Below are 26,965 nucleotides of genomic sequence, written 5' to 3' on the forward strand. Positions count from 1 at the left end.
GACTCACCTCTTCACTGTAGACATTGACACTGGTGTTTTGTGTGTAGTATTTAATGAAGCTGCCAGTTGAAAACCTGTGAGGCATTGATTTCTCAAACTACAGACTCTAATGTACTTGTCTTGTTGCTCAGTTGTGCAGCGGGGTCTCCCATTTCTCTTTCTACTCTGGTTAGAGCCTGTTTGTGCTCTCCTCTGAAGGGAGTAGTACACACCGTTATAGGAAATCTTCAGTTTCTTTGCAATTTCTTTCATGGAATAGCCTTCATTTCTAAGAACAAGAATAGACTGTTGAGTTTCACATGAAAGTTTTTTTCTTTTCTGGCCATTTTGAGAGTTTAATGGAACCAACAAATGTAATGCTCCAGATTCTCAACTAGTTCAAAGGAAGGTCAGGTTTATAGGTTCTCTAATCAGCTAAACCATTTTTAGCTGTGCTAACATACTTGCACAAGGGTTTTCAAGGGTATTCTAACCATCCATTAGCCTTCTTACACAGCAAACACAAAGTACCATAAGAACACTGGAATGATGGTTGTTGGAAATAGGCCTCTATACACCTATGAAAATATTGCATTACAAACCAGATGTTTGCAGCTAGAATAGTCATTTACCACATTAACAATGTATAGAGTGTATTTATGAATCATTTAATGTTAGCTTCATTGGAAAAAACTGTGCTTTTCTTTCAAAAACTTTAAACTTTGAAACGGTGGTGTACATACATATATAGTATATGGTAAAAAGATGGGGATGGATAGTATATTGGGGAACTGGAAATGTCACAGAAAATCTGGTGTAGGTGAAGTCTTCTGCAAGGCGGTCTGGGTTTACATATGCTAGTAGTGATGCTTCAAGATATGTAAAAAAGGCACCAGGTCATCTGTTTAAGACGTTTAGTGACATTAACCCCTTTACCACCTTGTGTTTCTCCGTTGTTGAGTTCCCTTTTTTTTGCTCCCCTTCTTCCCAGAGCCATAGCCTTTTCTATTTTTCCGTCAATAAGGGTATGTAGGGCTTGTTTTTTGCACGACGAGTTGTACTTCAGAGTGACACCATTGGTTTTGCCATATAGTATACTTTTCACATCCGATTGTCTGTGCTACCCAGAGCCAGGTTGCAGGCCTGCTGTGTGTAGCTAAAATGATCACCTGCTATGAGTGCTGGCCGCTGGGTAGTGCTCATAGTTATCCGGCAATGACAACCACAGGGGTCTCCTGCCCCACCCTGGGTTGTCATGCAAACCCATCGGCGACCCGTGGTCATGTGAGACTGGCACCAATGGGCAGAGTTTGTGATGCTCTTCTGGCGTGATCATGTTAAATACCGACATGAAATCAGTTGACATGTGACGGGAAAGTTGCGGGCTCATTGTACCTATACGTCTAATGTCAGAAAGGGGTTAATATTATTCTACAGTAATTGCAAATTATCCAATACTTAAAGAATAACCATCATTTTTCTTTCATAAATCAATAGTACATGTAAAAATAAGAAACCTTTTAATATATCGTGTCAGAGAAATCCGCTTCTTTTTCCTCCTGGACTGATCTTTAATTTTCAAAATTCTCAATTCCTGGGTAAAATCTGTATTCAGGAGACAAATTATTACATTAGAAGGGAGATGACAGAATACAGATTTTAGCAAGGAACTGAGAATTTTGAAAACGTTTGATCAGTTCCCGAAGGAGAAAGAAGCAGATTGCTCTCATAAGATATAATGCAATGATTTCTTATCTTCATGTGTACTATTAATTTATAAAATTAAAGCCAGTTACTCTTTCAGTATCTCACATTTATTAGGCTTCTGAGCTTAGCGAAAGCCATGAAATAAAAATTAACTGCCGTTGTAATATTTATTACATAAATCAATAGCGCAAGTGAAAATAAGCAATTTTCTAATATATCTTATCCGAGAAATCTGCTTCTTTCTCCTCCTAGACTGATCTTTCACGCTCATTTCAGGGGTGAAATCTGTATTCAGTGAAGAATTTTCACATTATTGATATAGGCTGGTGACGCTTCGACATTCTGTCACAAGTTCTCCTGAAACAAAAATTACAGTTCTCCATGGAACTTAATGAGCTCCGACTGTCTTCTCCTATTTAAGTCGTGTGAAAATCTGTATTCACTAGAGACAGAATTTTCCCACAAATTGAGAATTTTGAGAATACGTGATCAGTCCAGGAAGGGAAAGAAGAGGATTTCTCTGAGGGGTGACATTATCCCATTTGGTTGTAAAATTAAAAAAATATTAAAAAAAATCTTTTATTAGAAGAAATTTATAAGTTGCTATTTAATTCTAGTCTGTATTATTTCCTCTTGGTATTGAAACAGTTCCCTAAAGCCATGTTCACACTTTGATTATTTGGTTAGCATTTTACATCAGTATCTGTAGCCAAAACCAGAGGAAAAGTATAATAAAAGTACGTCATCACCTCTGTATTTTCCACCCACTCCTGGTTTTGACTTACAAATACTGATGTAAAATACTGGACGTGTGAACGTGGCCTTAGCAGGGTAGGAACTAACAGCAGATTAAATGAAGCAAAATTCCTCCATTAATTGGTCATTTATAAAAAATAAGCACATGTATTCATGTTTAGAAAAAACCCACACATGTACCTGCATCCGTAGCACTACTCTACATATTCAGATGTCTATATGGATGTTTGGCTGCAGTGACTGGACCAGCACCAGGGCAATGAGCAGCAGTGCTCTCTACACAGTGTAACACTGTACACATGCCCACTAATCTTTGTGACGTGATGTACAGATCTGCAGATATTCAAAGTTGTGCAGATTTTATTTTAATTAATTTGCGCTGAGCAAATGAGAAAAATTCCTTTTCCAGAGAATATGGATTATTGTTAAATTCATGCAGAATTCAATTCCATTGGAATAAATTTGCCCATCTCTTGTGGTTACTCTTGCTATGCCAGCACTGCACTGAAGACTGGAAGCCAGCGGCTGCAGGGCGAATACATCTTCATTTTCTCCCTGCAGTAAACTGTCTAGTTAGATGGCAACTATTATGGCTGCAGGTAGATAGCATTTTTTTCTGATGATAGGCTCCCTTTATCATTAATTGTAAGATGTCTACATCTTCTCAGTTGCATTGCTAATTTTGATTTTTTTTCCCCAGGACACACCTATTCCACATCAAAGAAGGTCCATCGAATGTTGTACAGATGAAGACTTTTGTAACAGAGATCTGCATCCTACTCTGCCTCCAATTAAAAATAAAGGTAACACAAAGGGAAATTTTGCCACATTGCCCAAAGTTATTAAAATGAACTATCAAGGTCCTTAGGTTTGGGGCTTCAGACTTATTTCTATGGGTTTTGAAGCTCCAGCCTGATTGTATATAAGCCTGAAGCTAGATGCGATCAAGGTCCACTCTTTTATTTTTTCATGGGATTCTCAATATTCTTCATCCACATGAGTTCAAAGCCTTCCATGCTTTTCCAGTTTCTTTTCTTCCACATCCACAGCCATCGAAACTTCCACATCCTAACAATTCTGATATTTTGCTTTTATAGATGTATCATTTACCTGTGAAGATCTTTTCATTGTTTCATACCAGAGCTTCTATATCTTGAAAATCCTTACCTCACATTAATTATGACAGTAAGGACACATGCACACGACTGATTTTCGTGGACGAGTGCTATTCGTGGTTTTCATGATATTCTCTACGGCTATGCACACAGTCAATTTTTTTTCCCTCGGACTGAGTGATCCATGAAGTAAATTGGTGGCATCAAGGACATTCAAATCAAAATCTTCAATGCAAGTCTATGGATCTGTAAAAAAAAAAATTGGAGTGCACTTGGATGACATCAGAGTGCGGCCTGATTTTCATGGACTAACAGAATGGAGAAGGTGAAGAAACTTTTTTTTCTCTTCACTCCATGTCCAGGAAAAACTGATGCCAGTCTAATCAGCATAATCGGACCATTGTTCTGAGATGTGCATAAAACAAGTTGTGTGATCCTACCTTAAGAAAATCAAAGAGTTTACATAAAAAAGCATTAAAATGTCTATTTAGGATAATTAGCATATACGTTTTTATATAAACTTTCTCTGGTAGAATAAGGGGTATGAAACATCTTTAAAAAAATGAAAATGATAAATGTAATAAATAATATGATATAAACAAGTGCAATTACCTAATCTAATAGATGGAGGATTCTAACATAAAGAAATCTATTATATGGCAGAAATAAATAAATGGCTCCTAGTGTCTCCATAAACATAAGCGAGCATTAATAAAATGCACATGACAGAAAATAGCATTGAAGTGAGGCTTTTCCCACAGTGAGGGACTTTTTGAACATCTGAGAAGGTTTTTCCTGGTCAATAGCCTCTGACTAAGGGCAGATTGCTGAGGAAGTCGGGGTTAGATTCATGACTTATTTGCAGGTCAGATATAATTAACCTTTGCTGCAAGGTTATGTTAAAATTAAGGGTTACGGAGATCTTAGAAGATGTGAGGAAAAGCAAACAGGAGACTAGTGAGACTGGAAACAACAGTAGGAGCAGAAATGTCTCACTGCATAGATATAAAGTACAATACAGATGTGAAATGGCCGTAAGACAGTGCACCAATTGTAATAGATGAAGAAGGTGAAGAACGCCAGTATAGATCTAATAAACACTGCCCGCTAATGCCATAAGCTATTACACAGCTCTGCCCAAAGTATGGATGTATCTGATATCCATTTAGCAATACTAAAGTGCTTGGAAATAAATTCAATTCTTACACCGAGGCTCTATAATATATAATTGTCATACCCAACATTACTGGAAATCTTTACAAAAATGAATTCTTGTAATATATATATGGGAGGGGTTGGGGCTAAACAATGATAAAGGTCCCTCATATCTGGCAGCACTGGTGCCATGATGTCTGGCTCGTAGGTTGAGTAGATGCTAAATGGGCATCAGAATAGTCTGAGGAATTAATGTCGAGGAGATACATTTCCTACATACAACATATTGGTGTACTGGTCTAAATATCAGATAGTTATCATTATGCAAGTTCAGTGCTCGAGATAACTGTAAAATATTGTGCTTAATTATGTATATTACTAGCTGTAGGCAGAAAGAAAAGGCAATAGATGTGAAAGAAAGATGTAGCTACGGGATGAGACTAGAAAAAGGCATATTCTATTTGCTATTAAAGTATTGGGACCACAAACTCATTACAGTTGGCCGAACTCGCAGGTTCTGGTGAGACCAGCAGACCATCTAATATTATGGGGACCTCCCATCTCCCTTCCAGCAGTCAAGGTTGCCAACTGTCCAGAAATTCATGGGCTACCTATAAAGATTGGGCACTTTTTTGCCATGTTCGTAAAAAGATTTAAGGCTTCCATGATTTTTTGAGGCTGAAAAAACTTATAAAGATTATTTTTGACAATAATTAGCATTATTTTACAATTTACACTTATGTTTCCATATCAGAATTATGGGCTGTAGACCTGTATCACTTACAATCTTAATGATTTATTAAGGTTTTCCAATTTGTCAATAAAAATCTGTGCTTTTTGATTAGCTGTCCAGAAAGAATAAAAATACAAATTGGCAACCCTGAATGATGTGTGCCCAGCTTAAGTCTTCTTAGGCACTTATATATTCAGGATCATTAGGATTTAGGCATGGATTCCTCACCTACATCCTGAGAGATTCTGTGTGAAGTAGTGAATGCTCTGAATTCTCCACATCAAAATGACGAATGAGCGCCATTGACCTACAAATGGTTTAAGACACATGTGGACGTGTTCTCCAATCCACAGCAAAAATCCAATTTTACTGCTAGGGTTTTTGCCAATGGTAAACTGTGCTGTGAGAGCATGGTTTAAGATGTTGGACTGTGTGAGTTGGTGTATACATTGCAGTGCTATGGTAGCACACTTATGCAGTGAGGAGGCAGTGACCCAACAAAGTTCCAACACAAAAGTCTCTTTAATGCGGTTACTTCACAGCATTAATGTCCAATTCACACAAGTGCATAGCAATTAATGTTGAATTCACACCAGTGCATATCCTTAACGTCCAATTCATAGCACTACATAGCACCCGGTATCCTCCGGATAGCAGCGAGGCATGCATACTCTGGGTTACACAGTCACTACACACGTCAGTCTACCTTCATTACTTTTTGCCGTGGGTGACTGCACCGCCATGTCAATGTCTCTTTACTCACAGCTTTTCCACAGTACATGATATCTCTCAGTTTGCAGCCATTACACACACTAGTCCTCCTAAAGGAACAGGACAGTCTACTGTATCTCCGGTTCACCTCTGGGCACAAGACCGTCTACCTCCGAGACCAGTTACCGTGGGCGACTGCATCACTGTGTAAGCTGTGGGTGCCAGGCTATTCAGCTACCTTGGCCGTTTTGGCTCCACTGGCCTATGTTGCCTCACACAGGTGGAACTCTGCAACACTGACTGCTCTACACACTATCAAGCACCAACTGACTTTGGTGCTGACACTGACACACCCAAACCCTTTACTGCAGGAATTTTAACTGGGATCTGTGGCTTTCAGCCACATGGAAAACCCATGCCTGGAATGAAACGGACTTCATGACTATCATCCTGCAGTCTGTTTCGAAATACAAAACCCAGAGCAGGTTTTCCCTAAATCTGCCTTGAACACTAGCATGCCCAACACTAGCACTTGTTTTTAGTCTACATTGCAATCACAGCTATGCCTGGGACCGCAATGCATTCTCCTGGCCTCAGTACGCCTCTGTGCTCATCCTGGGAAGAACATACAGCGACACCTACCTGTGACACTGGTCACTGCCTCACAACATCCATAGTGAGCTTAAAGGGAACCAGTCACCCCCCTCAGGCGTTTGTAACTAAAAGAGCCACCTTGTGCAGCACAAATGCTGCATTCTGACAAGGTGGCTCTTTTAGTTATGATGCCTGCACACGCTGAATTAAACGTTTATAAAATGTGCCCCCTCATATCCTGAAATCGCCCCGGGAGCGAATTTTCCATGTTCAAAGTAAAAATGTCCCAATTCCCAATACATTACTCAACTAATAAAGCCCACCTTATTCCAGCATTCCCCATCAGTTTTATCTTACTATGTCCCATCTCTCGCTACCTATAAGATCGCTGCAGCCAGTCACCAGCCTCAGAGGTGCAACATATGTGACTCCAAATGTACTGTAGAGCATTATATCCCCCCAAAAATAAAATAAATATATTGGTTTAAATCAACATTTTTATTATCATGTTAAAAAGATGGTAGAAAAAATTCCCCCTTTTGGGGGTCACATATACTTCGGAATTGAGAAGTTATGTGGATATTTAAATTGAATACACATGTGCTGGCATGAATGAATAGAAAATCTGATTTGATAAACATTTATTAATTCTCTCTATATTTTTAAACAGTTATGTAAAATCCTTTACATCTTCTCATTCATATTTATAATATTCGTTGGGAAAAAGCTGATTAATTAGTCTTAACATAATTTTCTATCCAAGTCTTATATATTGAAGTCAATAGCGGAAGGATAGTGCAATGATTCCCAGTTCAAAACATGTAGACAAGTTTCCAGGATTTTTTTTTACCAGGTTTTTAATCAATAAATATGTCAATTTAAATTATTAGATTTTTCTGCACATAATGCTGGAATTCCTGATGCTCCATTTTTGTGACTGTAACATCTGACTGACCGTAAGTCTGAGTTAACGGTCACTTGCTCTCAATTTACGTTTATGAGAGTCTTGTCTTGGCTACCATAGACTTACATTACGTAATGACTTCCGGCTTGCCCAGCAACCTGCAGAAGACTCCCAAAGCTGCTCCAATAACAGACGAAGAAGGTGGCTACTAGCGGCAGGGAACTAACAATTAGTGGCACCATTCCAGGGTTAAAATGAAAAAACAAATGCTGGAATGGTGCTTTAACCCCTATCTGACCTCGGACAGGATAGTACGTCCAAGGTCAGATCCCCTGCTTTGATGCAGGGCTCCGCGGTGAGCCCACATCAAAGCCGGGACATGTCAGCTGTTTTGAACAGCTGACATGTGCCCGTAATAGGCGCGGGCAGAATCGCGATCTGCCCGCACCTATTAACTAGTTAAATGCCGCTGTCAAACGCAGACAGCGGCATTTAACTACCGCATCCGGCCGGGCGGCCAGAAATGACGTCATCGCCGACCCCCGTCACATGATCGGGGGTCGGCGATGCGTCTCCATTGTAACCATAGAGGTCCTTGAGACCTCTATGGTTACTGATCACCAGTGGCTGTGAGCGCCACCCTGTGGTCAGCGCTCACAGCACACCTCCATTTCTGCTACATAGCAGCGATCAGCAGATCGCTGCTATGGAGCAGAGCCGATCGCGTTGTGCCTGCTTCTAGCCTCCCATGGAGGCTATTGAAGCATGGCAAAAGTAAAAAAAAAAGTTAAAAAAATGTGAAAAAAAAATAAAAAAAATATAAAAGTTTAAATCACCCCCCTTTCACCCCAATCAAAATAAATCAATAAAAAAAAATCAAATCTACACATATTTGGTAATGCCGCGCTCAGAATCGCCCGATCTATCAATTAAAAAAAAAGCATTAACCTGATCGCTAAACAGCGTAGCGAGAAAAAAATTCGAAACGCCAGAATTACGTTTTTTAGGTCGCCGCGACATTGCATTAAAATGCAATAACGGGTGATCAAAAGAACGTATCTGCACCAAAATGCTATCTTTAAAAACGTCATATCGGCACGCAAAAAATAAGCCCTCAACCGACCCCAGATCACGAAAAATGGAGACGCTACGAGTATCGGAAAATGGCGCAATTGTTTTTTGGTTTTTTTTTTAGCAAAGTTTGGAACTTTTTTTCACCACTTAGATAAAAAATAACCTCGTCATGTTAGGTGTCTATGAACTTGTACTGACCTGGAGAATCATAATGGCAGGTCAGTTTTAGCATTTCGTGAACCTAGCAAAAAAGCCAAACAAAAAACAAGTGTGGGATTGCACTTTTTTTGCAATTTCACCGCACTTGGAATTTTTTTCCCATTTTCTACTACACGACATGCTAAAACCAATGATGTCGTTCAAAAGTACAACTCGTCCTGCAAAAAATAAGCCCTCACATGGCCAAATTGACGGAAAAATAAAAAAGTTATGGCTCTGGGAAGGAGGGGAGTGAAAAACGAACACGGAAAAACGAAAAATCCCAAGGTCATGAAGGGGTTAAGGTTTGAAGCTATGTCATCTCTTAGGCAGGATTAACACATTCATCCACATCCGTGTACGGACCAAACTACATAGGCATATATGCTGTCGCATTTGGATCAGAAGTCACGCGTTGAGGGCTCGCTTACACGGGTGATGATTCTGTCTTCAGAGAGAATCGGATTGATTATGGTAATGGCATTCGGCTCAAACTTTGATCATAGTTTGAGCTAAGTGTAATTTTTCTGTGATCCGATTCTCTTGAATGAGAGAACCATATCACAGGTGTGGAGAAAAAAGAGTACTTAATTTATCCATGTTCTCCAATGTTCGGATACACGTATATTGGGCTGCACTTGGATGTCATCCGAGTGCAGTCTGATATTTTACGCACGCCCATAGACTTGAATGGGTGTGTGTGATCCAATTTGTGGAGACACTTGCAGCATGCTACCTAATCTGCATGAGTAAAAAAAACCTCAGATCTGCCCCATAGTATAACATAGGGCCGAGTGCTTTCCGATCACTCTGATGAGTACTATCCAATGTTTTGTGTGCTCATGTCTAAACCCGGCCTTACACAACTGCGTCATGGATCATTATCACCTAATTGCCAAATTAAATTTCCTACATCTAGAAATACTACAACATACGAGACAATTCTCAATTCTCGAACATTTTTGAGATGTTTTTGAAATCTCAAATAGTATTTCACGTTAGGCAGCAAATTCTCCTTGTCATTTTATTTGTAAAAAGTAAAAGAAAAAGAAAAATAGAAATCCGAAATAGGCAGATGCTGATTGGACTATTTTCATTATAGACATTCCTTATATGTTCTGAATGAATTACCTTGTATAAGCTTTCCCTGCGACCTTACTAGTAATGGTGAGGCCTATACATTATTAATCAGTAAAACTGTAGATTGCCCTTGTCTTGTGAAGAAGCGATTTTGTTTAGGTTGTCTGCAATCTCTATCAACCTGATTGAAAGTGACATCCTAAACGGTTACAAACCACACATTTCACCGAGAAGTGGCTGCCAGTGACAGAGGCTAAACTGTTAATAAACCATGAAATTAAGCTTTCAGTCCTCTGTTTCGCTCTTTTTCTCAAAAAGAAAGGCGGGCTCCCCCGTGGCTTCTCTGTTTCATCTATCACACTCTTTGAGCCCCCGCACAGGTAGGAGCTGCCGCTGAAGCGAGAAGTGACTGATGAGCCCCTGTGTTGTCCTGATGGACATCTTGTAGGTGTCTCTTTTCAAAGGATTTCAGATATGCCTACATGGTGGAAATTAAAAGCCAAAAGCAATGGAAATGCTATTAAAACACACAAATTTACAAGCTGAAGAGTTAAAGAAAAAAAAAAACTGGAAAAAAAAATGCAACACGAAAGCAAGTCTTTAAAAAGCGTAAACTAAGAGGTCCCCAAGGAGTCTCTCGTCTCATTACTCTCGTAAAGCTGTAACTTAATAGCGCCATGGCAGGATGAGTCGATAAAGCTGAAGCTCTCGTTTTTCGGTGTTCCGCTATGGCATGATTGTGGACTTTCTTCTGAAAGAGAATCTGCTAATCTCCTTTCAAGACAAGGACCTTGCCGCAGTCAGTGTAGGGTCTGAGCACAGAAAGGTTATTTTATTGGAGATATGGGATAAAGAAAGCACTGAGATTAGGTACGGTACGGGGATGTAGTTCTTCCAGCGGGAAATCGTGGAGCGAAACGACTGCCAAAAAGATAGCTCTGCTTTTCTAACTCAGCGTGTAAATGTCAGTCTTGGGAATATCGTGCAGATCTAATGATCCATCCTAATGAGCTCCTCATCGTGTTAGTCTTGTGCAGGTTTTTTGAGTATACGATAAGGATGGCCAGATATGGCCCCATTCCTCTGTCGACCACTCCGGACAATGTGGCTCACTAGTTGTATCCCGCTGTGTTGCGTATGAACAGTTTGTTTCTTTCGGAAGCCACTTGTATCATCCCTTTTTTGGGTGTTAAATGATCTCTGGGCAGTTTAGTGTTTGCATTCCTGACATGCCAAAATCTTGGGAAAGGTTGTCTCCTACTCGCCAGCTTCTATTACACTAGTGATGACTATGGCAGGAGCACGGGAGTTCCAGTGCATTAACAGCAAACATCTTCTGGCTCATTACTTCTAACTTGACTGATGCAGATGGGCTCTTTTCATTAGATTTGGTAGAGATTGTAATCTATTACTACAATTGTAAACCACAGGACTTGTAGTGAATGGGTGCCCATTTATTTGAATAGCGCCCCCTTGCAAAACGACATAGAAATGCATGGCTGCTTCACATGAGCCAAGTTGCTGAGCTAGAATATTGGTAAAGTGCTGCAGAATATGTTGGCGCTATAGAAGTAAGAATTATTATTATTAGTCATTCTCGCTTTGATGGGCAATGAAAAGCCAGGAAAGGTAATGTTGCTCATGTTAATCAGGTACTTTTCTGTTTATGGTTTTAATATAGGAAAACTATTAAATCCAGCAGCTGAACACTTTTGATTTAATACTGTTCATCTTTTTCTTTCCCCATAGACTTTGTTGATGGCAGTATCCATTATATGGCTCTTCTGATCTCTGTGACTATTTGCAGTATCATCCTGGCAGTAATTTTAATATTCTGTTACTTCAGGTAAGAAAAAAAATACACTTGTGTCTAGATTTAGATAGAAAAATATGTAGAATTGAGAGTCCTCAGTGGTTGATACCTTTTAATGGCTAACTGAAAAGATGGTAACAAATTGCAAGCTTTCGAGACTACACAGGTCTCTTCATCAGGCAAATGAGGACTCTCAATTGTAAATATTTTTCTATCTACTGGCTAACACGGTACCAAGATATATTTCTTTCCTAGATTTAGATAATGAGCTAGGTGGAAATCAGTAGGAACTGGTTAGGAAACATCCAACCAAGTCTAAACTACTTTTCCTCAAAGAATAAATGTCTCAGGGTGGGATGCTGCCACCTACAGGGAATAGATTGTAGGCAGATGCTGCCGGGGATGTCAGGACTTGTGAGAGAATTGTTTATGCATAGTAAATGGACAGCATAGATCATATGGATGTGAAGGAGAGGTCCTCGGTTTAGATCATGCTCTATGAGCTGATCCAGAACAGAGAGCCACTGTAAAAAAAAAATGGTAACTTATTAAGAGTTGGACACTTTAAGATGTTATTCCCAAAAAAATCCGCCTGAATGGAGCAGAGGTGCCCTAGATTGGCTTCCGCTTTATTATGTATGGGACTGCCAAGCACTCTGCTCTACTATCTCCAGCAGTCCCAAAGACAAGGATTGAAGCAGAGGCCAAGCACTTGCACCTTTGCTCTATTTAGGGGGAGTCTGCAGAGCCTCGTTCTCAGGATTGCTTGGGGTCCCAGTGGCTGGATCCCAGCAATCAGCAAGGTATTCCTTGTCCTATTGATAGTAGATAACTTAGTTTTTTGAGAAAGCAATTTACTCCCCATTTGTATTTTGTGGGAGGTGAACCACAAGGGATAATAGACGATCTCCTGTTGGAAATCCAGGACTTGAGTATTCCAAGGAAGGAAGATTCAAAATGTCTATTAAAAAAAAAAAAGATAAAGATGATCTTGAAAAATGAAGCACCTAAAGTATTTTCTGCTGTAAACTACATGTAGATGTAGTGGTGACATGAAAACAGAAACTGGCACATACATGTCATGCACCTCTCCATGTTGTCCTTGAGGCACAATGCAAGTATCTTTCATTTGCTAAGATCAGTAGTAAAGCTACTCAGAACTACAGTGGCTGTGATCACTTACATTGAATTCTACAGTTTTTGTGTATTAATGGGACATATTTCATCTTATTCACACTTCCACCTGGGAATCAGCAAATGCTGGTGTCAAATCATTTATTCATCCATGCCATCTACAAGCTGTGTGGCTATCACAAAATAAGATAAAAGGGGTACACGTCCCACCAACGTGAAGCTCCATGATCTCTTTTATTGGAAGAAGGCTTTATTATAGTCACAAAATGATCCCGTGTTATAATGTGCATAAAAACTAGTGCTGAGGTCAGCGACTTGACTCAGAGTTTCGCCATTACAGCTTCTTCTGAGGGCAGTAAAGCTACTTTAGATACATATTAAAACTCTAACAGAAACATAACTATATACAATGTTATACTGTTATTTATGCAATTCATTGTCTTGCTGTATAACTAGGTACAAAAGACAAGAAGCTAGACCTCGTTACAGCATTGGCTTGGAACAAGATGAGACGTATATCCCTCCTGGAGAATCACTGAAGGATCTCATTGAACAATCGCAGAGCTCTGGAAGTGGATCAGGGCTCCCTCTGCTGGTATGAAAGCCAGAGGGAATGATTTATTAGAATATTATATATATATAATACATTTATTAGAATAAATGGAAATATTAATTCAATGCAAATGAACAGTAAAATGCCTAGCTAGATGTGTGTTCTGCATTTAGCTTATACCTGCAAGCCAGGAGAAAAGAGTTTACATGTATATGTAACAAGTTTCTAAACAAGCGGCATATCTCCGTGGCCACTAATTCTGAGAATGAGCTATGGCCTCTTTCACACTTCCGTCTTTTTCCTCCCATTGACATCCGTCGATTTTTGAAAAAAAAACGCATCCTGCAAATTTTTCTGCAGGATCCTGCATTTTCCCATAGACTTGTATTAGCGACGGATTGTGACGAATGGCCTTCTCTTTCATCCGTCGTGCACTGGATCAGTCGGAAAATAGCGGTCCGTCGGGCGGAGAAAACGTTCAGAGGAACGTTTTTTCTGCACGTTGGAAAATCGCTCAGCGACGGGTCCTGCGCTGTCCGTCGTTGGCTATAATGGAAGCCCATGGGCGCAGGATCCGTCGCTGACTGTGAAAAGCAGGAATCCGGCAACGGATGCCGTTTTTTCATTCTCAGCATGCCTGGAAAGATTTTCTTCTCAGGGGAAAAAATTCTATCTATCTATCTTGCTGCCAGCACCAGAGAATCCTCACAGGGAACCCTATGGGCAATGTGAGGGCTCACACGTCTGCAGTCATAGAGTGACTGCAGACTTTCATTGCAAACCAGGATAACCCGTTTATGGGAGGAAGTCCATATGCCTCTTGCATTGTGGTCCTATGCTTTCAGTGTCCCCCACGGGCTGGCATTATTATTATTATATCGCCATGGCGCTTTACATGTGAGGGGTATACATAATAAAAAAAAACAAGTACGGTAATCTTAAATAATACAGGTACAGAAGGTGAGAGGACCCTGCCAGCGAGGGCTCACAGTCTACAAGGGATGGGTGAGGATACAGTAGGTGAGGGTGTAGCTGGTCGGGTAGTGGTATAATGGTTACTGCAGCTTGTAGGCTTGGGATAGACTTTTTTTATCCAAAGTAACAGCGTGAGGCACCAAATACTCATTGCAAAAGTAAAGGCATGTCCACCCAGATTTTCTGACAGATTTCCATGCCAAAAATCCACTGGACATTAAGGTACCGTCACACTAGACGATATCGCTAGCGATATGTGACGTTGCAGCGTCCTCGCTAGCGATATCGTCCAGTGTGACAGGCAGCAGCGATCAGGCCCCTGCTGTGCTGTCGCTGGTCGGGGAAGAAAGAACTTTATTTGGTCGCTGGACTCCCCGTAGACATCGCTGAATCGGCGTGTGTGACACCGATTCAGCGATGTCTTCACTGGTAACCAGGGTAAACATTGGGTAACTAAGCGCAGGGCCGTGCTTAGTAACCCGATGTTTACCCTGGTTACCATCCTAAAAGTAAAAAAAAACAAACACTACATACTTACCTACAGCCGTCTGTCCTCCAGCGCTGTGCTCTGCACTCCTCCTGTACTGGCTGTGAGCGCCGGGCAGCCGGAAAGCAGAGCGGTGACGTCACCGCTCTGCTTTCCGGCCGCTGTGCTCACAGCCAGACCAGAGAAGCAGAGCGCCGGGGACAGACAGCGGTAGGTAAGTATGTAGCGTTTTTTTTTTTTTACTTTAACGATAGTAACCAGGGTAAACATCGGGTTACTAAGCGTGGCCCTGCGCTTAGTTACCCGATGTTTACCCTGGTTACCGGGGACCTCGGGATCGTTGGTCGCTGGAGAGCTGTCTGTGTGACAGCTCTCCAGCGATCAAACAGCGACGCTGCAGCGATCCGGATCGTTGTCGGTATCGCTGCAGCGTCGCTATGTGTGACGGGGCCTTTACAGTACAAGCATTATGATGGAAATTTTAAGAAATATTATCTACCCACTGTGTCAATATCCATAGCAGATAAGTCTATCATGGACATACCATTAGACTACCATTACCTGGCACTCACAGATTGTCATTGTGTGGATTTGTCTGCTCTCCGATAGAGGTACTGTTATTATCAATACTGGGATGAGTGCAGACCCCTCCAAGCCAGTGGTCTCACTGCACGCACTATTGTGACACCATTGGGCACATACCGTAGATAAAGCCATGGACAGTTAGTGCTGGACTGCCCAGAGTGCTTCTTCGCTGCGTGAGGAGTACGTCTGGCACGTTACTCTGCTCTGATCACTGCTGTGAACTGTATTATACTTTAATTTTCAGCATACATATTAATAGAAGAATTTTTATACATTTTCATTAAAAATATTCAGGACTTTACTTAACTCAAACCAGATGAAAACAGCAAACGGCTCAGTGTCAGTTTTAGTGTATTATTAAATCATTTTTCCCATTTAAATTTCTGATAAAGTAAGCCCGTACATGCGGGTGGCAGGGCTCTTTAGCAAAAGAACCTCTGTCAATATTGCCTCAAATTACAGCATGTTTAGTTTTACGGTCTTGAGGCATACAAGGCCACGGTAATATTTTCAGGTACTCTGGGGAGGAAGGAGAAATGTTGCATGCAGTAAAATGAATCTCCAGCGATATTTGGTATTCCCCTCTGTTTGTTCTGGATTAGTCCTGTTAGTGCTGGGTGGTCATTTTCTTTGGTAAGTAATGTGTTATTGGCTTTGCTCTCATTAATAGGTACAAAGGACAATAGCAAAGCAGATTCAAATGGTGAAACAGATTGGGAAAGGGAGATATGGAGAAGTGTGGATGGGCCGATGGCGTGGCGAGAAAGTGGCCGTCAAAGTGTTCTTCACTACCGAAGAGGCCAGCTGGTTCAGGGAGACTGAAATCTATCAGACTGTGCTGATGAGGCATGAGAATATTTTAGGTACGTTATATTCCATGTAATGGTATTTACCTTGTTAAAAGAAATGCGTAATCATAAAATGACCTGTTTGTTAAGTCTGGTATTTGTGTTAAATGTATTCATTTTTACTTTTCATTTTTTATAGTGTTTTCTTTTCACATCACAATCTGTGTTAGCAAAATAAAATTGAAATCTTGCATTTCGTCTGTGATGATAATGAGACTGCTGAAAAATCTTCTGTAATCGACAAGACATAGGAGTCTAGAATAGCTGCATTGGCTAGTGTGAAGACTGCATGATTTCTACATTTTTTTTTATTCAGATTGTGATATGGATAGGAGAATGTTACAAAAATGATCAACATAAAAACTAGAGCGAATCGATGAGCAAGACCTGGTCCATTGGCCAAGTTAGTAGTCTGTAACCCTGGAGAACCTGAGACATTCCTCATACCTGTTGGCATCACTGGCTTCTGGCGTGACGTCATTGTTGTGGCACACGTGACTTTGAGAGCCATGTCATTCTGCAGTCCTGGCTGTTTACCTTACCAAGCATTGTGCAGACCAGATACTTTACAAACCATATTCACATAAATTGGATAGATTTCAGATGGAAACTCAAATTTCCGGATGCAAATTGATGATTGATAATAGAATATTTTAAATCTTTTTTTTTTGAAGACTTATCAGGATGTAAAAACTAAACTTTCTGAAAGCATATAAACCTCTGAATGTCTCTACATGTAACTGGAGGCATACAGAGATACAGTAGGGCCCCATAGAACTATATGGGCTCGATATTATGGCTCCGTACAATGCAGAAATTGCATGAAGCTGTAATACAGATGTGACCATACCATTTGTGGTCTAAAATTGGGAGGGGCTGGTGAGGACCCAGCGGTCATGGTGCACATTGGCACTAATGACAAAGTTAGAGGTAGGTGGAAGGTCCTTAAAGATGATTTCAGGGAATTAGGCTGCAAGCTGAAAGCAAGGACCTCCAACGTGGTATTTTCCGAAATACTGCCGGTACCACGTGCCACGCCAGAGAGGCAACGGGAGATTAGGGAGGTTAATAAGTGGCTCAAGAATTGGTGTAGGAAAGAGGGGTTTGGGTTCCTGCAGAACTGGGCCGATTTCTCAGTTGGCTACAGGCTCTACGCTAGGGACGGGCTGCACCTCAATGGGGAGGGTGCAGCTGTGCTGGGGGAGAGAATGGCTAGAAGGTTGGAGGAGTGTTTAAACTAGGAATTGGGGGGGAGGGTATTCATTTTATAGGAGGGGAAGATAGTGCAGACAGAGACCTGGGCACAAATAAGGAAGTTGGGGGTGGCGGTGGCATGGGGGTTGGGGTCAGAACAGTTAATAATTTAAGAAATAGAAGTACAGAGAGGAACATAAAGTGCATGTATACTAATGCCAGAAGCCTCGCCAACAAAATGGACGAATTAGAACTAATGTTGTTGGAGCATAATTATGACATGGTGGGGATATCTGAAACGTGGCTGGATGAGAGCCATGACTGGGCTGTTAACTTGCAGGGCTACAGCCTGTTCAGAAATGACCGTACAGATAAGCGAGGAGGAGGGGTGTGTCTATATGTAAAATCATCCTTAAAACCCATCCTGCGCGATAATATAGGTGAATTTAATGAAAATGTAGAATCCCTGTGGGTGGAGATAAGGGGAGGGGGAAAAAATAATAAATTACTGATAGGGGTTTGTTATAAATCTCCAAAAATAATGGAAGCAATGGAGAATATCCTCGTAAAGCAAATAGATGAAGCTGCGACTCAAGGAGAAGTCATTATTATGGGGGACTTCAACTACCCTGAAATAGATTGGGGAATAGAAACCTGCAGTTCCAGCAAAGGTAATCAGTTTTTGACAATTATGAGAGACAATTACCTTTCACAACTGGTTCAGGACCCAACAAGAAGGGGGGCACTGCTAGACCTAATATTAACCAACAGGCCAGACCGCATATCAAATATAAGGGTTGGGGGTCACTTGGGAAATAGCGATCACAAAATAATAAGTTTTCAAGTATCCTTTAAAAAGATGTGTAGTAGAGGGGTTACAAGGACACTAAACTTCAGGAGGGCAAATTTCCAACGGATGAGAGAGGATCTTGGTGCAATTAACTGGGACGATATCCTGAGACACAAAAATACACAAAGAAAATGGGAGACGTTTATTAGCATCCTGGATAGGACCTGTGCACAGTATATACCGTATGGGAATAAACATACTAGAAATAGGAGGAAACCAATATGGCTAAATAGAGCTGTAAGGGGCGCAATAAGTGACAAAAAGAAAGCATTTAGAGAATTAAAGGAAGTAGGTAGTGAGGAGGCATTAAATAAATACAGAAAATTAAATAAATTCTGTAAAAAGCAAATCAAGGCAGCAAAGATTGAGACAGAGAGACTCATTGCCAGAGAGAGTAAAAATAATCCTAAAATATTCTTTAACTACATAAATAGTAAGAAACTAAAAAATGATAGTGTTGGCCCCCTTAAAAATAGTCTGGGTGAGATGGTGGATGAGGATGAGGAAAAAGCCAATATGCTAAATGACTTTTTTTCATCAGTATTTACACAAGAAAATCCCATGGCAGACAAAATGTCTAGTGATAAAAATTCCCAATTAAATGTCACCTGCTTAACCCAGCAGGAAGTGCGGCGGCGTCTAAAAATCACTAAAATTGACAAATCTCCGGGCCCGGATGGGATACACCCTCGAGTACTGCAGGAATTAAGTACAGTCATTGATAGACCATTATTTTTAATCTTTAAAGACTCCATAATAACAGGGTCTGTGCCACAGGACTGGCGTATAGCAAATGTGGTGCCAATATTCAAAAAGGGGACAAAAACTGAACTCGGAAATTATAGGCCAGTAAGCTTAACCTCTACTGTGGGTAAAATACTGGAGGGCATTCTAAGGGATGCTATACTGGAGTATCTGAAGAGGAATAACCTCATGACCCAGTATCAGCACGGGTTTACTAGGGACCGTTCATGTCAGACTAATTTGATCAGTTTCTATGAAGAGGTAAGTTCCAGATTGGACCAAGGGAACCCAGTGGATGTAGTGTATATGGACTTTTCAAAAGCTTTTGATACGGTGCCACACAAAAGGTTGATACATAAAATGAGAATAATGGGGATAGGGGAAAATATGTGCAAGTGGGTTGAGAGCTGGCTCAGGGATAGGAAACAAAGGGTGGTTATTAATGGAGCACACTCGGACTGGGTAGCGGTTAGCAGTGGGGTACCACAGGGGTCAGTATTGGGCCCTCTTCTTTTTAACATATTTATTAATGACCTTGTAGGGGGCATTCAGAGTAGAATTTCAATATTTGCAGATGACACTAAACTCTGCAGGGTAATCAATACAGAGGAGGACAATTTTATATTACAGGATGATTTATGTAAACTAGAAGCTTGGGCTGATAAATGGCAAATGAGCTTTAATGGGGATAAATGTAAGGTCATGCACTTGGGTAGAAGTAATAAGATGTATAATTATGTGCTTAATTCTAAAACTCTGGGCAAAACCGTCAATGAAAAAGACCTGGGTGTATGGGTGGATGACAAACTTAAATTCAGTGGCCAGTGTCAGGCAGCTGCTACAAAGGCAAATAAAATAATGGGATGCATTAAAAGAGGCATAGATGCTCATGAGGAGAACATAATTTTACCTCTATATAAGTCACTAGTTCGACCACACTTAGAATACTGTGCACAGTTCTGGTCTCCGGTGTTTAAGAAAGACATAGCTGAACTGGAGCGGGTGCAGAGAAGAGCGACCAAGGTTATTAGAGGACTGGGGGGGTCTGCAATACCAAGATAGGTTATTACACTTGGGGCTATTTAGTTTGGAAAAACGAAGACTAAGGGGTGATCTTATTTTAATGTATAAATATATGAGGGGACAGTACAAAGACCTTTCTGATGATCTTTTTAATCATAGACCTGAAACAGGGACAAGGGGGCATCCTCTGCGGTTGGAGGAAAAAAGGTTTAAGCATAATAACAGACGCGGATTCTTTACTGTAAGAGCAGTGAGACTATGGAACTCTCTGCCGTATGATGTTGTAATGAGTGATTCATTACTTAAATTTAAGAGGGGACTGGATACCTTTCTGGAAAAGTATAATGTTACAGGGTATATACACTAGATTCCTTGATAGGGCGTTGATCCAGGGAACTAGTCTGATTGCCGTATGTGGAGTCGGGAAGGAATTTTTTTCCCCAATGTGGAGCTTACTCTTTGCACATGGGGTTTTTTTGCCTTCCTCTGGATCAACATGTTAGGTTAGGCTATGGGTTGAACTAGATGGACATATAGTCTTCCTTCAACCTTAATAACTATGTAACTATGTAACTATGTAAAAATGTAATGGATTAGTTATTGGATGGGCACCAGAGTGCTCCAAGGTATTCTCGATAGGTGACAGTGGATCTCCCCAGCTCATCTAACAGACACTGTGCCATCACATTCATGTACGTCTTTAATGCACCTGTCATCATCGGTGTAAATCCTCCTAAAGCAATAGTTTATTAACAGTTCAGAATTGGACAGGTTTCCCCCTCTGTAACACGCCTCACCCTATAATTCTACACAATGCACTTGTCACAGGAAATGTTTTAATTACTTTCTGTAAAGCTGCTATTTAGCACTGGAGAATGGCAGTAAATCATGAATTAATTCTCAATCTGAGGACCGTAATGGCCCCATTTAATAGTGCTAGCACACCCATGGCATCACTTTAGCAGAGAGCCAAGGCTCAGAGCCACATTAGCTGTCTTTATTCATAGTCTTTAATCTTCATTTTAGACAGTTTCTGCCATTCGTTCCTTCTCTGGAAGTTGTGGGAATGATAGCAGATTTATGGGTATGTGGCATAAAAGATAGATGAGCTCCGTATATGATCTGTAGCCCTAATATTCACGTGACACAACTCTTCACCTGGCTCCCATACATGTCAGTGCGACTCTTTATAAACACGGGGGCATTTTACAAATACGGGATGATAATAAAAGATGCAGAAAGGGGCTATGTATGAAGGCCATGTAAGGGTCATATAGTTATTCCCAACATTAAATTGGGTGAACTTTAAACTTTGTAGTCCTTTGCCGTTAGTTTCACTCTACTGGATGAGGCAAAGCTGACAGTAGTGCTCTTCAATGGTACGGATTGGAATTATAGATAAATATCTGCTTTTTACACCCATGATTGTTACTTTGTCCCACCAAAATAGAAAGATGGACTGGTCATTAATCGCTCAAAACTAAAACCTTTTCTGGCTTCCAATGCAAATGTGTACTTAGACTCATCTGTTAAACTTGCACACAGAAATCTTATGGTCTTCTTCACTTCTGCTACTATTCTTATTATTACCACTTTTGCAGTAGTTGACTGAGGTCCACTTGCAATCCAAAAATGTTGTTAGCCCTTTGATAGCTGTTTCCATCTTCTCTGAGAAAGACAGATTTAAGCTGTTTTTCCAAGTGTATGGTGAATTCAGAAGACAGGGAATAGAGGCAGAAATTTCAGATTTTTCGAATAAGATATGGTGGGATTTCCCATGCCTGCTGGTCTGAATGAGTCTATGTCTTTGGCCATTCAGATCGATCGACGCTTGCGTGAGCGTAAATCTGTGCACCATTTGGCGGTATTATCTGAGCATAGACCTGAGCCTATGCAATGTGATGGGACTTTGACCAGAGCTGAACGGCAAGAACACAGACGTCGGAATGGGCTGTGTTTTTACTGTGGTGATTCCACTCATGCTATCTCCGATTGTCCTATGCTGTGCCTAGAAAAACACTCCTCTTTCACTCATCTGGCTCGCCCTTGTATCCTATTACCTCCTTCTCTGCCTCTGCTTCACTTATACCTTCCCGGTGAGGTGCCCCCTCTCCTTGTCATTGGGGTCGCTCCCCCCCACAATATGCGGCGACCGCAGATTACTCCGCACCTGCCCTATAAGACGACACCTGGCGTATAAGACGACACCCGACTTTTGAGATTTTCAGGGGTTAAAAAGTCTTATACGCCGGAAAATACAGTATATATATATATATGTTCCTTTGTCTAATCTTTATGTTATATAATATCAGAGGAATTGGCATTCTATTCCACTTATAAGTCACTTGTTCCCCTCCCTTTGAATCCTGTACTTGTGATTTTCTCTTTAAAAAAAAAAAAAAAAAAGCAGCTGAAATTCATCTTGCTCAAGACAAAATGTACAGCCAGTTCACCCAGGTGTGAGATCATAAAGTTTAATAAACTGTGTAGAGTGGAAAGGAGAGGAGGGAGGCAGAGTGTGGAGCATTCAGCACAGTGAGATGCAGTCAGTGAGAGATAGCTTTTATCCAATATTTTTCACTTCAGTGTTGGATTCACAGCCACACAGCTCAGTGATGCTGTCCTCCATGCTGCATCCTCTGCTTCTGTGTGCTATGAAACGAATAAAGAAAGAAGAGAAAGAATCCATCTCTCTGTGTGTACTGTATATGTGAGACATGGCAACAAGTCTCCACCCACCAGCTCAGAGAAAACTGAAAGAACCTGCAGAGCAGAAAACTAGGAAAAATACAAGATATAAGTGATGTAAAATCCAGAAATAGTGTAATTATTTGTGTACATATACAGTACAGCTTATTTTAAAAACCAGTCATGTGATTCATGCTGGCCAAACTGCAGAGACCATGAAACAGAGCCTGGCTGCATGACTGCAGCCAAATATATTTTTCTCCAAAGCTCATTTCAGGGAAAATAGAGTTAGAAGATCCGGCTGTCAGATTTTAGGAATAAAGTAGACTCGTCCACCCCAGATTGCTAGAGGTGACTGACAAGTCTCTCCCTTGTGTGTACATAGAGACCTGTCAGTCATGTGCAGCAGCAATGGGAAGAGCCGGCTTGGGGCCATTAGTCTATTCTTATAGTCTCTGGCCAGATCTACTAACTATCTTTTCTCCAAACGCCAAATAGACTTGGCTGCTATTTCTGAGATAAATATTGTGCTGTCTGCTGTTTGGGCATCGTGAATCAGATGACGGGCTCCATTTAAGGGAGACACATCTGTATTACGGCTTCATGCAAGTCTCAGGTTATGGTTTTATGTATGTGACCCTATGTGAGAATGATTTTGGCTGATCCTACCCCTTCTTAAAATGCCGTCTTATAGCAGAAAATAAACTATTACTCAGTTGAAGCAAAACTCACGCTCATAGAGAAATAATAAAAAAAACACAATATATTCTATATTTAGGTCTTTCTCCCAACCTGAACAAGTTGGATATCACTAAAGTACATGGATGAAATCACTGCACGTAATATTGTCCTACGTTACTGAGAAAACACAATTGTCCTTGAAAGGATCCGCCTGAAATGGTTTTGATTTTTAACTTTGTTGTGCAAGTGAAGGCATTTTAATAGATTCATTCAGATCTGCCAGAGTGACAGAATCTCACGTATGGCTGACAGGTCCAATGATTAATTTAGTGTCGGCCCCTTGAAAGCTCATGAAAAAAGACAGAAGGAAAATGAAAATGAATCTTTTGCCTCTTGGCACACACAGTCTGACAATGTGCTGTATATATTACCTTGCTGTCTTCGGTCCGGAGATGAAATTAACAAATTGTTTTCACTTTTGTTTTGAATTATTGAGTTATGTGCTTAAGGCTATTCTTTTCATTATAGTAGTAGTATTCACTTTATTACCTCCAATTTTCAATCAGAAAAAAAAAAAGAAATATCATCTGGTGGTTCGTTTATGTAGCTCCACAATCTTAATCTTGCTGTATAAATATTATTATTATTGGTCAGTTCAAACATCCAACAGTTTAGAAACCATTTTCTAGAAGCGCTGCCTAGTAAGCATACGCTCGTGGTTACAGATGTGTCCACCTGGTGGCAGTGTGCTCATGTGTTACTACAATGATAAAACTATGGGAAAAATGACGATAGAAACATGTCTCCTGCATATCACTGAGTTTATAGATGTTTTCTGAAACTCATTGTTATATTATCGTGCTATACCTTTAATAAAAGGCATTGTCCATCTATAATACTACTATTTTCCATATAGATAGATAGATAGATAGATAGATAGATAGATAGATAGATATAGAAGACAGCTTATGTGCAAGATCAGTATACAGGCCCTTTGTAGTCCAATACCTCATAATCTTTCATGATTCCACCTGCCTTTCAGGTGGTATTGGGCCCCTTTATCTCTTGGGCCCCTGTGTGACGGCACTGATTGCATCAATGGTATGTTTGGCCATTTATCTATCTGTCTATCCATCTAATATCTATCGATCTATCACATATCTATCTATCTATCTATCTATTTATCTATCTATCTATCTATCTCATATCTATTATTTATCTATCCTCTATCTATCTCATATCTATCTGTTTATCGATCTATCTATCTATCTATCTATCTATCTATCTGTCTATCTATCTATCCTCTATCTATCTCATATCTATCTATCTATCTATTATCTTTCTATTATCTATCTATCACATATCTATCTCATATCTATCTATCTATCTATCTATCTATCTATCTATCTATCTATCTATCTATCTATCTATCTATCACATATCTATCTATTTATCTATCTATCTTGGCTTTCCCAATGAGCACTGCCATCATTTAAACTGCTTGTGCGTCCTGCAAGTAGACTAGCCTGGGAGATTTAACAGACCAACTTATCTAGAGATTGCCAGTTCCTTAGATATCAATGCTGATGCTGACAATTTAGGGACGTTCTAGTCCCACCTCTGGTCCCACCTCTGGTCCCTCCTAGGACTGTGCCAATATCATAGGAAATACCTATGTGTGGGAGCGGTAGTTGTAAACCAGTCTCTTTTCTGCCAGGAACACCACAAATTTGCTGGGACTGTTTCCATAAATTCATTACAGCACATTCAGGATTTATGGCACATTGGCAATTCAAGTGAGTTATCTAGTGGTAACCATTACAGCCCCTGTCACAGGTCCAAAACAAGACAAATCTTATGAAGATTTGTATCCATCAGCTGCAGAAACATCTCTTACATTAAGTAATGTCGCACAATGAGGAAAGAAACCCACTGCTAATGGGTAACTGGTTATTCAGGCATAGCAGACACATTAACCCGCGCTGGCCTATCTTCCTTGCCATTCATCTGCTGGGATAGCACATGGTTTTGCAATCATTGAGCCATTTGGACAGGCTGGCCGCTTACTATAGACCACTACCATATGTGGTGCACGATATGACATATGGAGAAAGTGAGGATTATTCTTCCGGCCTTCCAGGCTAATCGCTCATCTTGACAAGCTTATGTTTCACACACTCAAAAATGTCATGCAGAGTAATGTGATCTTTCACCACAACAAAACTGAGCAAAAAAACTGAATCTTTTTTATTTTGAAGGGATTATATTCTTGGCCTGCACATGGCTTCCTGCAAGCTACAGATGTAACTATAAACCATAGTAGATACAAAATAAAAGACTTCAAACGCTCAGGAAGTATATGAAGAAACGTCATGATTCATTGTGGTGACCAGTAATGGTCGGCTTTGGAAGGACATTGAACTAAAACTCGACTGCTGGAAGAGTCACCGAGCTGATTATTGAGAACTGCCAATATCTCGGCCAAATAGAGGCAGCAGTTTATGTTTATGAACACCAGAGGTAGCATATGCTAGGGCAGGGTGAACATGTCCAATTTACCTATGTAATTGTCCTCTGGATATTGCATATGAATAAAAAAAAATTCTGCTAAAAAAAGCACCAGAAGGCAACTAATAGAATTCCTTTGAAATGTTTCACCCTGCTCTGTCCTGAGCCTCCTTTGGTTTGCTAATTCCTTTAACTAGCATGGGTCAGTAAAAATCAATATATCTAGTGACAATCTTAATATATACTTACCTTGTAATGTCTTCACATCCTGTTCCGTCCAGATGTGTCCAAATCCCAGAATTCCAAGCGGCAGAACTTCACCAACCGCCATATTGGGACACCCAAGTGATGGGTGTCTCAATATGGAAACTACTGGTGGTACCAGCCTCTTGCGTGGTACCACCAGCAGAACACCGTCGCGAACATGCCGCCACCGGGATCAGCCGAATGATTCACTGACCGCCGCCATCTTTGTACAGGAATTCCACGCAGGCACAGTAAATTATTCTTCTGATCCCGGCGGCAGACGCGTGACGTGTCTACCGGCAGAGGAAGCTGGTCACATTAAAGAGGTTATCTCACAAGTGAAAGTTCATTTTAAAAATTGTCTGCATCTGACTATGTATGGAGCGTACCACATCTCATACAGGGGAGGAAGCAAAAGACAGTACTGACATTACAGCAGGGGATCACGGTGGATTCATTTTGTGAGGTAAAATATTTCACTGACTGTTTTTAAACAATATTTTACCTCACAATATGTATCCTCTGCGATCTCCTGCTGTAATGTCAGTATTGTTTTTTGCTTCCTCCCCTGCCCAGGAGCTGTGGTATGTTCGGTACATGATCAGACACAGACAATTTTTAAAATGAACT

The 26,965-nt window shown here is 40.6% G+C and overlaps 1 protein-coding gene across 15 annotated transcripts in view; it reads left to right on the forward strand.

Moving 5' to 3' along the window:
• Positions 1 to 26,965, forward strand: part of BMPR1B (bone morphogenetic protein receptor type 1B) — an 899,743-nt gene that overhangs the window by 836,236 nt on the left and 36,542 nt on the right. For all 15 annotated transcript variants that reach the window (XM_069743592.1, XM_069743591.1, XM_069743595.1 and 12 more), the window contains 4 exons: positions 3,143 to 3,245; positions 11,756 to 11,852; positions 13,410 to 13,548; positions 16,224 to 16,416. In XM_069743592.1, coding sequence (XP_069599693.1) covers positions 3,143 to 3,245; positions 11,756 to 11,852; positions 13,410 to 13,548; positions 16,224 to 16,416 — 532 coding nt within the window. The remainder of the gene's footprint in view (positions 1 to 3,142; positions 3,246 to 11,755; positions 11,853 to 13,409; positions 13,549 to 16,223; positions 16,417 to 26,965) is intronic.

The sequence above is a fragment of the Ranitomeya imitator genome, chromosome 1 (genome assembly GCF_032444005.1).
Source record: "Ranitomeya imitator isolate aRanImi1 chromosome 1, aRanImi1.pri, whole genome shotgun sequence".
In the NCBI taxonomy this organism is placed as follows: domain Eukaryota; kingdom Metazoa; phylum Chordata; class Amphibia; order Anura; family Dendrobatidae; genus Ranitomeya; species Ranitomeya imitator.